General features: G+C 41.4%; 1 protein-coding gene across 1 annotated transcript in view; it reads left to right on the top strand.

Annotated features, from left to right (window-relative positions):
- ANTXRL (ANTXR like) overlaps nucleotides 1-17,464 on the top strand; it is a 59,239-nt gene that overhangs the window by 11,319 nt on the left and 30,456 nt on the right. The window contains exons 2-12 of the mRNA XM_015633762.3: nucleotides 604-675; nucleotides 805-876; nucleotides 2,991-3,072; nucleotides 3,175-3,208; nucleotides 5,116-5,195; nucleotides 5,308-5,376; nucleotides 5,576-5,656; nucleotides 5,760-5,820; nucleotides 12,373-12,471; nucleotides 14,750-14,819; nucleotides 15,941-16,019. Coding sequence (XP_015489248.1) covers nucleotides 604-675; nucleotides 805-876; nucleotides 2,991-3,072; nucleotides 3,175-3,208; nucleotides 5,116-5,195; nucleotides 5,308-5,376; nucleotides 5,576-5,656; nucleotides 5,760-5,820; nucleotides 12,373-12,471; nucleotides 14,750-14,819; nucleotides 15,941-16,019 — 799 coding nt within the window. The remainder of the gene's footprint in view (nucleotides 1-603; nucleotides 676-804; nucleotides 877-2,990; nucleotides 3,073-3,174; nucleotides 3,209-5,115; nucleotides 5,196-5,307; nucleotides 5,377-5,575; nucleotides 5,657-5,759; nucleotides 5,821-12,372; nucleotides 12,472-14,749; nucleotides 14,820-15,940; nucleotides 16,020-17,464) is intronic.

Raw genomic sequence — 17,464 nt, 5'->3', positions numbered from 1 at the left:
CGGCATCATGGATGTGTAAGTCTTCTGCATGTAAGAAAGTTGTCCGAGTTTTCACAAGAAATCCATAACAGAGCCAGAGCTTGACTGCCCAGAGCATTAGTCCAGCAAATTAGGCAAGAGTACTGCCTTTCCCTTAGGAATTATTTAAAAAGGTTTCTCTTTTGAAACAAACAGTAATTCATGGAAACCTTCTCCCACACATTTTGGGAGAATAGAAGATCAGTCAAGACTTTGTGTGGTGCAGGGGCAGAGCTGTGCTCTAGGAAAGCAAATAATCTGATAACAGATAATTTAATGAAGTCAAATAAAATTAATTAAACTAGAAGAAAATATTTATATTTTATGCTATAAAAGGAATGGAAGCAAATGGAAGGGTTACTGAGTTTGTTTCAGAATGTTACAGTAAACCATTCCAGACCTCTTACTGCTTGTCTTTGAGTCAGTGGGTTTTGTCATCATGGTTCTTATTACAGCTTTCAGCACAGCTCTATGTAATTTGTGTCCCTAACAACCTCTGGAGTAGGCCAGGCATAAAATTCAAAGTGGAACAAGGAATTTCACTGCAAAGAAAGCTTAATGTAATCAGTTATGTTTTGTGTGCAGATCTGGAAGTGTCAAAAATCATTGGACTGAGATTTACTCCTTTGTGGAAAGCCTAGCTGAGAAGTTCATAAGGTAAAGTTTTTTAAAATTATACATTAATTTCCTGCACATTATTTATTTTTTTGTTCAGTGCTTATTAGCAAATGAATTTCTGCTGAAATAAGGAGTATGACATGGATCTGGCTCGTTCTTCTCTTTCAGTCCAATGTTGAGGATGTCCTTCATTGTTTTCTCTTCGCGAGGCACTACGATCATGAAGCTAACAGAGAACAGGCAAGTACCTCCCACAGCATTCCTGCAGAAATACCCTCTCTCCCATCTCTCAAACAGTGAGTGGCCCCACACACAGAGTTTGGAGGTCTGTCTTGCTCCTTGGTGTGGCACCAGCTGAAATCCCCTCCTCCCTTCCCAGCTGGAGGAGGGCTTAGAAGGCCTTTGGCTGTCCCATTTCAATTTTCTTTTCAGCTTTGTAAGAGGAAGGCAGCACTGGGCTGTCTGTTCTTTACTGTGGTATTTCAGGGAGAAACTGCATTTCCAGCTGAGGATCCAGCATTGAGCATGCTTGCTATCCCCAGCACCCAAATAAGAACAGTTTTTGTGGAAGAGATCTCAGACCCTCAACTGGTGAGCAAAGGAGTGAGTGTGAGATCCCCAGGCCCTTGGAAGGGACTCAAAGCCCTGACTTTTACACCAGCAGCTGCTTGTCCCCACTGCTGGAGCAGGACCTGACCAGGCTGTGGCACCCCTCTGCTGGACTGCCTGCAAACAGCACCCATGTCAGGGTGTCAGGGGTGGTTTGAAAAGCCAAGTGATAGCCTTCATAAAAAAAAAAAAAAAGTATGGAGCAAAATTCTGGTTGTCAACTTCACAACCAAATTCTCTTTCTTTAAAAAACTAGTTAATAAAAAAACCCCAAACCACCACTGGAAACAACCCCAACACAAAAAATCCCCAACCCTCAAAAAGTTATTTTTTTAAATTTAATTTTCATTACACATACAAATCCTTGTCATTGGGGTGTTTCTAAGTATTTTACTTCATTTCAGCTTAAAGCCTTCACTTTTCCTCTGCTGCTATCTGAAAGGGCCTCAGTAATACAGGGCACCCCATAAAATAATGGGAACCCTGGAGCAGAAAGATTTTGCACTCAATGAACTCATCCTAAGCCAAATAAACTTCAGGGCTCTTCCTTTCTGCTGCTCCCCTGAGTTTTGTTTCAGGTCTCCATCCTATATCTTGGTGGCAGAGCTCAAACTTGCTTACTTTTCTCTGGGTGAATTTGTTCTTTGTAAGGTGAAAAGTTGACAGGAACTGCCTGTCAGTGTGGTGAACGTGGCATTTAATATAACAGAGTGTTTCCTGTCCTAAAATCCTGTACTCTGTATGGATCACTGTGTGCCTTTTTAGCTCATTTTATACTTCAGAAGGGTAAAAATGTGCTTTTTTTGGGCTAAGGACGTTTCCAATCCAAGCTCCTGATTTTAACCTTCATCCCATATAGCCTCCTGTAATTGTAGTTGTGTCACATAATATACCCAGTTGCAAAATGGAGCTTGGAAAGGTTCTCACTATTCTCTTAAGGAAAGGCTGCCCCATGGCATCTGGAGCTGATGTTTGAACTGCCTGTGTCTTATCTGTTGAATATTTGTGCCTTGTGTTCCATTAATATAATGAAAACCCTTGTCAGGGATCAGGGTGATCAGTGATCAATTAAATTATTAATGTCCCTGAGCAATGCTCTTGGTTGATAGGTATTTGGGGAGTAAGAAGCTATGAAACAGGGGTCGTGACATGAAAGTGCTTCTGTTTCCAGGAGTAACCTGTGCCCCAGGAAGGTTGATGAGTCCCTGGTCTAGGATAGGAAATTCTCCTCATTCCCATCCTGTTCTCTTATCTTTTGGCCTCTGTGTTGAAAATGGAAAAATCCTAATCCAGACTGTCCTGATGACTGATTCAATACTGAGTTTTAATTTGTCCCTTTTTTGTGACAGGGTTGTAAGATTTTGAACTGTTTTGTTCTGCAGTTCATTAAAGTTTAATATCTGGCATTGGCTTTAATTTAATCTTATCTTGACTGAGAATATATGGGAGTGAGGGAGCAGGGACAAAATTCCATCTTTGAGATATGTTGCCCTAATGCTGTACCCTATGTCTGGTTTTATGCCCCCATGGATGTTTGGCTGATAAATTGGGAAATTTGGAAAAAATCTTGGTCCAACCAGTGTTCCTGCTGATGTGTATGCACTGTGTGCAATTGATTGACAGGATGCATAATCTAGCTGTGGTACAGGAATAGCTCAACAAAAGTAAAAAATAACTTCTAATAAAATGTTCTCCTGGGATTTTATTTATTTTTTATTTTGTTTGGGTTTTTTTCCAATCCAAAGGGAAGCCATAAGACGAGGGCTCGACATTCTTAAGGAAGAATTGCCTGGAGGAGACACGTTCATGCATGAAGGATTCAAAAGGGTACGCAGCACAGTACCTGCTTTCTTTGTTTTACACATACGAACTTTGCTTACTTCCCACTGCTATGCTTGAGAGCTAACCATGTTCTACACTTCATTGCAGGCAAATGAGCAAATTTACCATGAAACCTATGGAGGTATGTGTTGTGTGTCGTTCATGTTGTATATCTGCATGAAAAGACAGGGATTATAGCTCTTTTTATGACCTGCAGTAAACCCGCTGGAAGAAGTATTGGAGATGGGGTGGTGTTATGCAATTCCGCATTCCATTTTGACTACAGCCCTACTTCTAAATGCATGATTCATGGTTTATTGAGATCAGAGAAGACCAGCATGATCCCAGATCTGACCAATGCAGAATGCAGACCAAACCATAGCAGCCAGAGCTGTCCATCTTGCACCCAGGAGACAGGAATGCCACGCCTTCCCGGTCCTTTCTGTCCTGATGCACTCAGCCCTCCCTCCTTTGTTATCCCACAACGTTGTTCTTAGCAGTGTAGGTGCAAATGAGAGTTTTGCATCAGTATAAATGATTTGTGTTCAGATTCTGAGTTGCTAAAATGTGCCTTTTCACTAAATTTGGAGAGGAAAGTGTGTTTGTGGATTTTGTCAGTGCCAAAAGAAGGCTTAGATACCTAACAAGACTTGCCTTGTTCATACCCTGGTGTGAGATTGTTCTCATTTGTGGGCTAATGGTCTCTTTGGAAGATGGAGAAACAGGCTGATGCCTTTTTATTAAAATAGGTTGAGTGTAGGAGCAGCATCTCTGCACAATGTTGCAGCATTTCTGCCAGTAAGATTAGGAGTACTGAATTGTCCAGCTGAAAACAGTTTTACTTCGTAGCATATAGCTAAGAACTAATCAAGTATACTGTAAATTGAATTGGGAAGGAAAAAGAGTAAATGAGATCTGGATTTAGAAGCTAAACTACTGGGGAAGAAACAAGCATTGAAAAGAAAATAAAATAAGATATCCAGTTTTTCTTAGCATTTTTCAAGGGTGCTGGGCACAAAAAAAAAGAGAATCCCAGCTATTTTTCCCCCAAGTTGCAGGTCATTTTTTTAAGATTTATGTCTGTGTCTGACATGACATGGGAAGGACTGTGTGGCATAAGAAACATGTCAAAACTAATCAGTCTGTAATTTCAGACAGTATGTAGGAAGACACTTGAAATTGTAACAGATTATTTTGAAAAATAACAAATACTTGCCTGAAAGTAGCATGTATGTGTATGTGCTACTTTGCTTAAGAACTATGGACTCAGAATGGTTGGCTGAACCACAGTTAATTTGGTTTAATTTTGTTAACAGGTTGCATTTTCCTAGGTAGCACTGTATTCTGTACTGTATTACATAGTTAAATCTCTGCAGTCTATGCAACCTTTTCACGTACGTTTAGATGGGATATGAAATGTTGCATCACAAGACATCCTTTTTCCTAATGAACCTGATCTTAAGGTTTTCACATGCTCAGAATTCCTATGAATTTCACTGTAGGTTCTAGTTGCTGGAGAACTGTAGGACTGACCTCCCTGTAGAAGTCCATTTCCTACCATGTTCAGTGGGGTTGCTCTCTCAAAGCCTGCTGGAGGGAGAGGTGGGATGGCAGGAAAGCTCTTTTTGCAGAGGTATCTCTTACCACAGTCTCTGGACAACGTTTATGTAGAGAAGTTTGTCAAGAGAAGAGAGGAAACCTTTCCTTCTCTGAGAACCCGTTTTGTCAGTTCTCCATGCAAAAGCTGTAATCTTGGTCGCTGCTGTTTTATTCAGAACAGAAAAGTCGATGTGTGGACCTTGTTAGAGCAGCACTCCCCCTCCAGTGGTGCCTGTGACGTGAAGGTGCACAGGTTTGGCTCCCTGCAGCCCTTGCATCTGGCCTTCAGCTGGTGCATCAGCAAGTCTGTGCCAGTCAGGCTGAGAGCCTGGCCTTATGGGTCTGTATTTATTTGTCAGTAGAAAGGATTGCCTCATTCCAGACTTCTTTTTCCATTGCTGAGTCCTGTGTCATGTGTATGCAATGTGTTGTTAACTGTCCTCCATGTAGGAGTTCGGACTGCCAGCGTGATTATTGCCCTGACGGATGGAGAGTTGCAAGACGCTCAGTTTTATTATGCAGAACAAGAAGTGAGTAATTTTATCTTTATCCAAACTAGTTTATGCCAAACCTGTGCACATTTACTGCTGACTCCGCTGATTATACAGCTTTGTGTTTAATGGCAGTTCTTGGGTTTTTTAGGCCAACAGAGCCAGAAACTTTGGAGCTATTGTTTATTGTGTTGGAGTGAAAGATTTCAATGAAACTCAGGTAACTTGCTTGTTTTTATCTTGTGTTTTTCTGTTATACTACTGCACAAATAACAGCATCAGATGAAGGCGTTTATTTAATTACTTGAGGCATAAATCATTTCGTGTCACTGTGATGTCTTTTAGCAAGTATGAAGGGGCCTGGTTTTGTTCACTGTAATTTTGTTTTCCTCATGATTTATGATTGTCTTTCTTTGCAGCTGTCAACGATTGCTGACAGCATCGATCATGTTTTTCCAGTTAAGGGAGGTTTTTATGCCCTAAGAGGAACCATTGACTCAGTAAGTTGGATATTCTGAAACACAGTATAGGGTGCCCTTTCCTGCATTAATAAAGCATAGATGAAAACTGTTACCTAAAAATGCCCTTATCTGAATCTTCTAGATTCTGAAGAAGTCTTGCATTGAGATCCTAGCGGCTGAACCATCCAGTGTTTGTGCAGGAGGTAAGTTTCCACAAGAATTTGAGACAAATGAATGACACTGGTGAAATGTCAGTAACCACCTAATGTGGTATTGGAGCTGGAGCCTGTGGATGCTAGAGCATCATCTCAGGCCATGGCTAAAGCCCTACATGTTCCTTCTCGGCTTGAGAAAAACATTCTGACGATAAGCATGTGGCTGCTGTGGCCGAGTACCAGTCTGGAGGGCTGACAGAGGCAACGCTCAGCAAATTGGGGATAACACTTTTTAAAAAACCTGAGAGAGAGAGAAGAAAAGTAATGTAAAACCAGACTGACAGATGTTCTAGGGTCTAAGGGCAATATCTCACAAATTTCTGGAAAGACTGCATTCCTGGGATCTGCTAGAACTTGTCAGCAGTTAGAAAAAGATTTTGCAAAACGCAGAAATTAAAGGTTTATTGAACCAAATATAATTTGCTGCATAGGCCAAGATACTGCTTGTGTCTTCCAAAATGTTGATTTTTTACTTGTTTGAGCCATTATTCTTTATGGTAAACATGAAGGATACCTAGAGGAGTTGTTGATAATTTCATGCCTTTTGTGTCTAGAATATTTAACTTGGATTTGTTCTAGAATATTTAACTTGGATTTGTTCTAGTTTACGTTAGCAATTCTCTTGCTCTATTATTTTTTTTTTTTACGTTAGAGGCTATTGCAGCAGTGTAAGAGTGACACCATAAGCTTGCTGGAAGGTACAGTTTTCAGCATGGTTATTTAGCTCTAGTGTTAGTGTCTTATGTTCATTTTCTTGTACACTGTAAAAAGGAGCACATAAAAAATGGCAATGATGCATGAAAGCTGACCTTGAAAAAAGATAAAATATGAAACTCAGGAAAAATTTAGTATCACAGAAGAAAATTGTTCATTCTTCATTTCCACATGTCAATCACAGTATGATCTTACCCTGCATCTTTCAATTTAACATGAAACATCCTTGTGTCTTTTGAATTATGCCTAAGTATGTTATTGTGGACTAGATGTAAAATCTCATCTGTAAAATTTAAAGCAATGATTTTACTTTTAAAAATATTGTGGGGGTATTAGAAAAAAAAGTTTTAAAGCTTTGACATTTAAAGATTTTTATTTCAGAATGATACTTTCCTATTTTTGCTTTGTTATTGTATACCTGATAATTTTTTTGTGCAAAGCTTATTACAAGCTGTCCTGTTCAACAAAAATGCTTTTAGCTACATAAAAAATGTGAGTGTTCCAATAGTAGGGATTTCAGTAGTATTCTTGAAATTGTTTGGGCAATGTTAAGGATATTGGAAAGTTGAATTTGAAACAATGTTTTTCAAATGGAATGTTGAAAATATTTTATGGAATATTTGAGAAAATAAATTCTCACCAAAAAAAGTTCTTTCAACAAAATTGATATATTTCAGCAAAAAGCGTACCATTTCTTTTTTTCCCCCAGAAGAATAATGTATTCAAACCACTTCATTTTTTGCTAAGTTTGCTGGGTAAAAAAATTTATGATAAATGTGATTAAGATTCCGCAAGGACACTTTAAAAATAGTTTGCCCTTAAAAAAAGCCCAAACACCCAAACAATATTTTTACCTTACTTGGCCCCATAGAATTTTTCATTGTCTTTGTGGCTTTCAAACAAGACCAATACAAATTGGGCAGAATCTGTTTCTGTGCAGTGCTGCTGGTGGAGCAAGGTACCAGCACTCCTTTCACTTGTGTCCTGAGGTTTCTCTGTCCCTGTTGACCAAGCAAGCGCTGCCACATGGCAAAGCTTTGCTGCCCAATCTCCACGTGCTTGGAGGTTTGTTTGTAGCAGCAGAGAGCTTGAAAATGGGAGGAAGCCAAAGGTGCAGCTCCACGTGATGTACGCTGTTTGTATACCATTGTATTTAAAGTATTAAAGTATTTAGCACTAATAACTGCAATAGCATTTATTATTATCCTGAAAGCCACAACTGAAATTACCTCTTTCAAGAGGTTGTACAGCATGAGGCTACAAATATTTACATTTGTGCTTAGATTTATTATCCTTTATTATCCCACTTCCTTCAGCATAGCTGGAGGTTCATCTAGCTGTGTGCTCCACTACCTCCTGGAGAGAATCTCCCAGGATTAAACAACTTTCTTCATGGTAGTGTGAATCCAGATCCTGAGTTCAGCTCACTGGACAGTTATAGTGCTATTCTATATGTAATGTGATTTATTTTTTTTATGTGCTTCATTTAGCATTTACTTCATAGGCTTCATTATTTTTTTGCATTAATGTCAGAATTTTCATGCATTTTAAATTTAAGTAATTACTGATATAGTTTACTGATAATGTGTTATTCTGTCAAGATGTATAGCCACTGAAACCTACATTAACATATATATACACTTGCATGGTGGGTGTACCCACTGGCTGAAAATTAGAACACATCATTCTCTAGAAATTCACCGTTCCTCCTCTTTTAGGTTAGGAGTGTTTGTTTGTTTAAATGCACAACAGAAATTTTAATTTCAAAATTAAGATTGGAAAATAATCGACCTTTGGAGACAGTGCAATATATTATCACATTCTCCAGCAAAGATACTTGTCTGTTTACAGCCTTGAAATTACAGCTTGTTGTATGAAACTTACCTGAGGAGGTGATAATTGGTTTATCTTTCATTTAGCACTGCTAATAAATTTTTAAATTTGCTATGAGATTTGTGTGGCTTGGTGGAAGCAAGTTATGACCAGGGCTTAAAGCAGAGTCTGAGCCACTCCTTCTAAGTGTTCTCATAGTTACTACTGCACTGGTGATTGCTGGTGATCATGGCTTCATTTTTGACTTGCCAGAGGTTTAGTAAAATGCTAATGGAACCATTTCTGTGTGTTGACAATTCCAGTTGGGACTCTGGCGTTCTGTGACGAAGCTATCTGGCAAATCCAGTTACAAATTGATCTCGTCATATTGTGACAGCTATCTGATGCTTAATGCTTTTTGACCCTGCAAATTCATTGTCCCCAATGTGGAGCAATGCAGTTGGGTCCTTCCTGTTCCCTCTGATTTAAAGTGACCAAGACATGCAGCCTGTAAACAGGCTATCAGTGCAGAATCAGAGGTGCCTCATATCCCGTTTGACAGCATCATTGCTTTGATTATGCTTATGGTACGCAGATGTGATTGAAAGGTTTTGTTGGATGTGGCATCCTACTGGCCACATCAACTCCCAGGTGTGGATGCAAGCAGTCAGCTTCTCATCAGAGTCAGAGAAGCGGAGCCGACAGCACAGCCAGCGCACACCAGCTTCAACCTACCATCTCGCTGCCAGCGCCGCCCGGTTGTTTCAGTGCTGACCTTTTTCCCTTCGCTGTCTTGTCAAAAGCTGCAATCTATGATCTGACAGTAACTAAGGAAGAAAAGGACGCAGCCAGAGCCAGGGCGCAAAATTAAATGGAATTAGCCATTTCAACAGAGCGTCACCCAGAACGCGTTCATGCTCCAGAGCAACCGAGGGGGCAGGCTTCTAAACAGCAACAACAAACCCAGGGATAGCTGTTTTCATTTCCCTGCAAGTCTGGTGTGTTTTCAGCTTGTGTTGGTGGGCAGGTTACTGCCCAGTTACTTCTTCACAACTGGCTGTGCAGAGTGGCAGTCACAGTGGAAAGAAGGGCAGGAGATCTAAATTGTCCTGACAAGAGTAAACTTCTGCATGTAGCTTTTACCTTTGAGGTCCTGCGTTGAAATTTTCTTACTTGCAGCATCTTTTTAAAGCCACTGAAACAGCCACCAATTAAGCTTTTGTGATTGCTGCCTTTTAAGGCATTAATTCATGAGTAGGGGAATAAAAATTTAAGTGCAATTTTGTTTTAGCAAGCTTTTTTTGAAATATAAAATTGAGATGGGGAAAGACGATCATCTTGGCTGGGTGTCCGAGTGAAGTGGGCTGGTTACAAGCAAGTCTGCCAGTGTGTGGTCCCAGGCAGGTAGTTCTGTGGATGGGCAGAGGCCCAGTTGCCCTCAGGGCTGGTCATGACCCTCAACTCTGCTGGCAAAAAAAGGGATGCTCATAATTCTCAGTGTAGCATCTGGGTTAGCTGTGGAATGGCTCAAGGCATGAATCTGACTAAGAGTAACTCAAGATTCTTATTGGAGCAAGAAGCAGATGAATCTGCCCTACAGTACATTTTCATTTGTTTAAAGAAATGCTCATTACTCCAGTGAGGACAAGGATGTATAACCCTTCCCATTAAAAAGAGGCCAAGTTCTGATGCTAGATTTGTGTATTTGGCTCTTGGTGTGCTCATTGAGATCTCAAATTTAATTTTTCTCTAGCAAGGTACCTGAGCATATTTTCAGTTTCAAAATGAACTCCAGTAGATGCTTTCTTTATCTCCTCCCAAAATATCTTCTTTGATTCCCATGTACATTGTGGCTTCAGTTCAGAGCCCTGCTCTAGAGCAAGTTACCGCGATGAAAACTGGAGTGTGGAATTCCAGTGTGTGATTGTAATTTGTAAATGCCCTAGTCCAATTCACCTGGAGTTGCATTAGATCTCAATAGAGTGATAATGGCAATGAATGAGAGTGTTTTTGACAAAAACAAGCTGTTTGTACAGAAAAGTAAAGCATTCCACATCCTCATACTAGCTTGATAATGAAGTGCAGGCAGATGAGGCTGAATGTATTTCAGCCACCTTTGGGCCTCACGTAGTGTTATCCAGTAATGATTCCTTCCTCCAAGTCATGCAAATAACATGTAGAATGTTGCTAAAAGCCAAATCTCATACTGCCAAAAAATCATATACTGCTCCCCTCAATCCTACCAACATTGTTTTGCTCTCCTTTTTACTATGTTCATCAAAGTAAAAATGATGATGCATGTAGACCTGTTCACGATTTTACTTGCTAATGCTGTATAATTTATTCATCCTTTTTGATGTGAAGCTTGAATCGGTCCTGTGTTGTGTTGTTATACCCCTTGTGTTGGGCTGGTCTCAAATGCTGCTCAGAGGCTGGTGTGAGAGCCCTGTGGAGGATTTGGTGAAAGTAGAAAGTAGAAAGTGTGAAAGTGCAACCTCTGTGCTTTCCCTTGCTGTGTGCCAGCGATCTCAGCTATCAGCTGCTTGTGTACAGTATCAAAGGGAGTTTCAAAAGTGTCCGGGGGACAGAGCGAATTTGTAACGTGTCCCTCCACCTGTCTGCATTAAAGATGTTATCTCTGTGGTCAGGGTAGCAACCACAATGGCTTTTTGTGTCCTAGAGGGAAGTTTCCCTTGCCACTTCTCTTCCTGGTGCATCTTGTGCCTAGTTTGGCAATTCAAGCTCACTCTAGCAGAAAGGGGGCTGTGCCTCTGTGTTGGACTTCACCTGTGCACAGTAAAAGGGGGGGAAGAGAAAACTGTTGTGTTGTTAGAGCTCTGAGGAGAAGTGCTAACTATGTAGGTTACTAAGGAATAACTTTAAAAGCTTGCTGGGGAGAAGCTGAGAAGACAAAGCCAGATAACTGTATGGTGACACCAGGTGCTTTCATGATAGACATCAACTCAGCAATCCTACCTCTACTTGTCTCTATCCCTTCCCTTCTCCTGCACATTTCTACTTCTAGTAGATGCTCAGCCAGGCATTACTGATCTCTCTAGCAATAAACAGAGTTACTTTGTAGGCTTATGAGTAACTCAATGCACTGCAACATGATCAGTGGTGCCAGTAGCAGTGGGCCTTTGAAGTTGGTACATTTGGTAGCACCCTTACTGGACTGGCTTTACTTAAATGCAAAACTGCTTTGTCAGTAAAAAGGCTATTGGAATATTTTTAAAAAACAAACCTGCTGAGTCTTCTGCTGCTTGAATGAACAAATCATAGTTGCTTATCACAATAATGTCAAAAATCACAGGTGCCTTCCCTATCAGGACTAAAGCAATGGAAGCTGTGACAGGTCTCTCTTTGTGTCACTGGTGGTTTCAGCTGCTGGGGCAGGGATGTGAAGAGCACAAAGAAAGTGGTGGTGCCTGGGTCTTTAGATATTCTCATGCAGAGCAGGTTTTAGTGGGGCTGTGCATGAATTTAGTTATTGCATGGGCAGGAGCACTGTTTTTTCCCAGGGTTTGTACCAGAGGTAAAGCTTTCTCTCTGAAACCCAGGAGGTTTAGGAGGGGAATCCTCTCTGTCAGCATCTTCCTGAACAGAGTTCTGCTGAAAGCCTAGTGCCATCTGCCGTGAAGATTAGAGGAAAGGACTGGTACAGATGGTTAGCAAAGGTGTCTGTGTCTCAAAAGCCATTGAGGAACCATGAGATAACACCAGTCAAGTCAGACTTGGTTTTACTGAGGCATCTTTAAGGCATTTCAGTTCTGTGTTACACTGGTGGGAGCTGGCTTGAGACAAAGAGAAGACTCTGAAGCACTCATGCCACTCTAACACTGTTAGGCATTGCTGCTGAATAGAGGGAGAAGTGTCTGTGTGGATGTTTTATTTCAGGCATAGGGCAGAGAGCAGCAACTGTCATGTTTTAATTCAGGTCACACTGAATAGAAATGCTGTATTTGAGTTATTTCTCATAAATAAATCGTAAATCTTCTGTATTTTTGTTTACAGAATCCTTTCAAGTGGTGGTAAGAGGCAACGGCTTTTATCATGCGAGAAATATCGACCAGGTACTCTGCAGCTTCAAGCTCAATGACAGCCTTACTATCAGTAAGTTTGCAGGCTGGTGGATTGCAGTGACCCCTGTGGCTGTCACCTCACGGGCCAGTTCTCATCCATGTTAAGGGGAGTCCTTGCAGCAGATGTGAGAGGGAGCTGGGGTAGAGGAGTGCACTTAAAAGAAGCTTGAAATTTATCCTTATTCAGTGCAGTGAGCTGTGGGCATTGTGTAGTGAGCACTTACACAGGGCATGCTGCTGGCACAGTGAGCTTGGCACCACTGCAGGGATGTATGTGGGTGTTGCATGCAGCAAGAGAGGACTGGGGACCAGGTTTTAAGATGGAAACTTAAAGCTTCTTCCTATTCCCTTATTCATCACCAGTGAAAAGAAATATTACTATCTTGATCCCTTGGTGTTGTTTTCAGAGTTTCATTCACCATTTCAGGAGACAATTGCCATAAAGGCAGACCTCTCAGGCACACTCTGCTCCTCTCTGACACCAGTTGCTGGTCCCATCACCATGACTGTGTAACATGGAAATTCCTTGTCATTGCTGTGCTGAGCAGGGTCTTTTGTTTGCTGTCTCAGCAGCCAGGCAAAGGACTGAATGGCCAAAAAAAGATGGACTGTCCAGTTTCTCAGCAGTCCTCTCTCATTCCTGAGAAGCTGTGTGTGTCTGGCAGAGTGAAATATGGTGTGGGGAGAGCTCTGCTACTTTTTCATATGTGCTACCCTTGTGGCCTGAGCACAGTAGAGGCTTTCACATGCTGTCGTGGCCAGACTGGTGCCTTCCCTAGCAGTGAATTCACTTACCAGAGGGAACACATGAATTGCTCCTTCATTTCTCATCCCAGTTTTCTATGTTGATGCCGCAGTCAGTCAGCACTGGTGGTCTTGCATTTATTACACTTATAAAGATATGCTTTAACCAGGATATGTTTTTTGTGATTTATCAGTTAGGCAGACTTTTTGCTTTTTCTTCCCTGACCCAAATCATTAGCAGCTTGAGTGGGCTTCACACAGCGAGTGCTGACCTGTGCCTGGAAATACACAGGAGGAAAACTAGTCTGATTCCTTTCCAACTCCACGCTGTGTTTTCCTTGGGTTAAGTTTGCAGCAGATGTTTTGATGAGATGCTGATCTGTACTGGCTTTTTTTCCCCTCCCTAAAATATATAACTGATTTCCATGCCTTCATCTCTGCCAAGGAAGGGAAATGAGTTCTGTCATCAGGTCTGCTTGAGAATGGGTGAAGCATGAAGGAGCAACTCTTACACCTGTTGTTGCTTGAGTCAATTTTTTTCCTAGATAAAAAAGAATAAACAAGCCTCAAAAATATCAATAAGATGGCAGCCTTTATCAGCCCTTTATTTCCTTGGGTTTGACTCCTGTAGACCACGCTTTCTCCAGGCTGGCAGCACAGTTGCTTTGCCAGCCATTCAGAGCTGAGCTGTAGTCACTGGAGCAATGTGTCTGCCCTTGTGCCTCAACATACACACTTGTGGAGTGGCAGTGCAGGATTACTGAGTGCTGAGCTCCTGTCTGTATTCATAGGACTTGGCTTTCTGGATGTGACTTTTGAAAGCAACAGGATTAACACTGCTGAATCATGGAGCAGTGGAGTGCCAGGAGGTGGGAAGATGTGTGCCCTTGTGTTTGACTCTGCCTGCACCTAACCCTTATAAACGTGGGCTGTGTACAGATGATGCTGCCACAGAGGGGAGGTTGGGTGCAGGAGAAGCAGCTAGTGCAGAGCAGATCCTCATGATAACATCAGTCATGGCCCCTCTGCCTGTTTCCTGTAAATGACCAAACACCTCTTGGGTTTGGTTATTTCCCCCCCTGTATTTCTCCATTTCAGCTCCACCCCATCTCTGTCCTTCCTTCTTGGGCTCAGACAGTGCAGTCTTGGACTCTCTTCTGTGTGTGTTTTGACGTGGGTAGACAAAAATTGAACCCTAAACTTTTGAGCCATTGAGTAACTCGAGGGGTTGGACCATTCAGTGTGAGTAGAGGCTGCCTGTAGTTTTCAGATAGACATGATGAATGCTGCTCAAAACTGAATTCCAAATGGCTGATCACTGCTGTCAGCATCAGAGATAGAGTTCCAATTCTTAGTGGTGTCTCTAGCCTGATAGCATCATGTTGACATCAGTATGGTTATTCTAGTATTTGGATTTGTGATCAGCACCATTGGGGAATATTGATGCTTGCTGATATATTGAGTTCATCTGTGGCTGTCATTGGTGTCAGCACTTTTCAGGGGGGTAGACTGCTTGAAACAATCTATTTTCTTTATCCCTGATAGTTATATTCATTTTCTTTCAGATGAAAAGCCAACTTTTGTTCATGATACGTACTTACTTTGCCCTGCTCCAGTGATAGAAGATGCTGGACAGTGAGTATTGCTTCCCAGCTTGTGTCAGGAGAGTGGACTTCTGGGTGAAGATGTCATTACTGAGCCAAAGGCTCAGGATTTTGCCCAAAGTGTCAATAAATTTGGGTGCATGTGTCCTATTGCAGCCATCCCCTTTGTGCCAAATCCTTTCCTAGTATGAGCCAGCATAGCTCTATTTAATGTTGGGTCTTCAGCACAGTTTAACCAAAGACCTTCTTGCTTAAATATGGTCCCATATCATAGAATCACAAAATGGTGATTCCTCCTCTATTCCTATATCCTGTTGTTTCAGATGAAAAGGTAATTAAATTCAAGACAAACTTGTTAAGTTTGATGGAAAGGAGACGCTTGATTTGAATATTTTTGCTGCTATTGTATTGTTACTTCTTGTATTTTGCTCTGCTGTGTCTAGTGTAGATATTTTTTAGCACTTTTTAATCCTCTGGACTTCTGGGAGACATGGCACAATGCCCTATCTTTTCCCTAGGCAGTCTTCTGGGTGCTTAAATACTGTACTGGGGCTAGGGGTGAATGCCTCCCTTCCCTTTTGTATTTGTCGGTGAAGGAAGTTAATTTGGTGGGGTTTTGTCATTATTTTTATTTAAATTTTTTTTCTTCCTTTGACCCATTTCTCTGATATTGGAGAATATCTGGGGAAGATTCTTGAATTTCATTGGCATTTCAGTGTTTTTACCCTCCTTGATCTGAGTGCAGGTGTTCTGGATTTGCTTGGATACAAAAGAACACATTCTGATTCATTGACAAAAGGGTTTCTTTAAATAAATTTAAAAAGTCTTAAAGTTTCTTGTGATATCTACAGTAGTATTGCTATTGTCTGGCATTCTGTTATGACTCACTGTCCTAGTGCCCTTTGCCCCAGGTGGGATGGGGGTTTTTTAATATAAAGCAGATGTCTCAGTTCAACTAAGGTAACATAAAAAGGGTGGCTGGTGGGCAGGCAGGGAGGCAAATGCAGGTAAATGTCTGAGGCCCTGGAAGTGCCCTGAGTCAACACAATATGCTAGCTATGCATGCCCATAAACCAGTGGATAAAACAGAGTAAAGGTAACAGTGGGTGTAAAGATGACACTAAAAATAAACATATCTGGTTTGTGCTCTAGGGTGGTTTTCCTACAAGTCAGCATGAACAACGGGCTAACATTCATCTCCAGCTCTGTCAGCATCACCAGCACACATTGTGTAAGTAATTCCAATGGGGCTTGACAGAGGAACCATGAGACCTTGGAAAGAAATGGTTGTTCTTCAGGCAAATCCTCCTGGAGTGAGTGTGACCTCTCTGCAGCATCTGCGTCACCCCTACTCACTGGATCCCAGCAGCTCTTGGGAAAATAACCAGCCCTACTCAAGATCAAATTGTTATTGATGATGGATAGATCATAATAGATTTTCTGAGTAAAATATTAGAATAAGAGGTACCCTTCCCATTCCTACTGCAGGAGACAGAGCCTCAAAACTCAGATCTTAACAGAAGGAGATCTGAGAAAATGATTGAAGGAGCATCAGGGAGCAACACTCTGTTCAGCCTTGGGGTCCCTGATGGGATATGGGATAAAAGGTTCAGACTTGTATCTGGAAAGGACAATGATGTCTGCCCCACATCACGTGGTCAAAAAGACCAGGGGAGTGTCAGGAACAAAAAGCTAGAAGTGATCTTTTAGCAAAATCTGATTTTTAGAAACAAATAAGGAAAATTAGGAAACTGGCTAATTGATGAAGTCTTCCTTGCCTTGGGGTAAAAACAGGCAGTGCCCATAGCTGGTGTGAGCAAGTGCAGTAATTTAATATGTGACCTTGTGTTTGTGGTCTAAACCAAGTTGGCTGAAGTACCTGATAGCAGTTTGTATCATTGTTATTAGTGTCAAAAGGACTTTTATAGCCTATGCCAAATGCTGTCATATTGGTTTGTAATCATTGTTGGCCATTTTGACAGCTGGGGAGCAGAAGGGCAGGAATGCAGATAGAGGCGACTGGAACTTGTAAATCTAATTTTCTGATGTTTAAAGTGGAAGGTGGGAAATATCACACCAGAATGCTGGAGTAGTCTGGGTTGCAGGGATGCAATATAGCAGAGATATATTTGTCTCTTTATGGGGTTATTTCTATTTTTCTAAAACTTTCTTCTGAATTTTCCATGCTAAGGACGGATATTTTTCACATTTAATTCCACTCTTTTACCTCAAGTACAATAAAACCTTTCAAGTCTGCAGTGAAACACAAGTGTTAACACAAGTGTGGGTGCATTTAGTTACCCATATGTAATCTATTGCTGATGAAGACTGAAGTCTCAACCCTGACTGGGGTTCCTAAAGGCCAGAGCATGGATGGAGGAAGATTTTCCTTTTGGTAGCCGTAGGATAAATAGAAGAATCCAATCTCCAGTCATGTCAATCTGGCAGTTTTTGACCAGCCTCTTGCAGATTGAATGTGAAGGAGGCAGGAAGCCTGATTTGCAGCTGATAGGAAAATGCTGTCTCGCTCCTGTTATGTCCTGTAAGCAGGAGGTTGGCAGTACAGTTTCCAACTTCGTCTTAATTTCATGCATTTCACTCTTCTCGTTTTAGAGAGTCCCTCCATTTCCTTTCCTCTCCTGTTTCCTTTTCTGTGGGTGGCAGTCAGCTGGCCTG

The sequence above is a fragment of the Parus major genome, chromosome 6 (assembly GCF_001522545.3).
Source record: "Parus major isolate Abel chromosome 6, Parus_major1.1, whole genome shotgun sequence".
Lineage (NCBI taxonomy): Eukaryota > Metazoa > Chordata > Aves > Passeriformes > Paridae > Parus > Parus major.
Note: the sequence above shows the minus strand (reverse complement) of the source record. Positions and strands in the feature narration are given on the sequence as shown.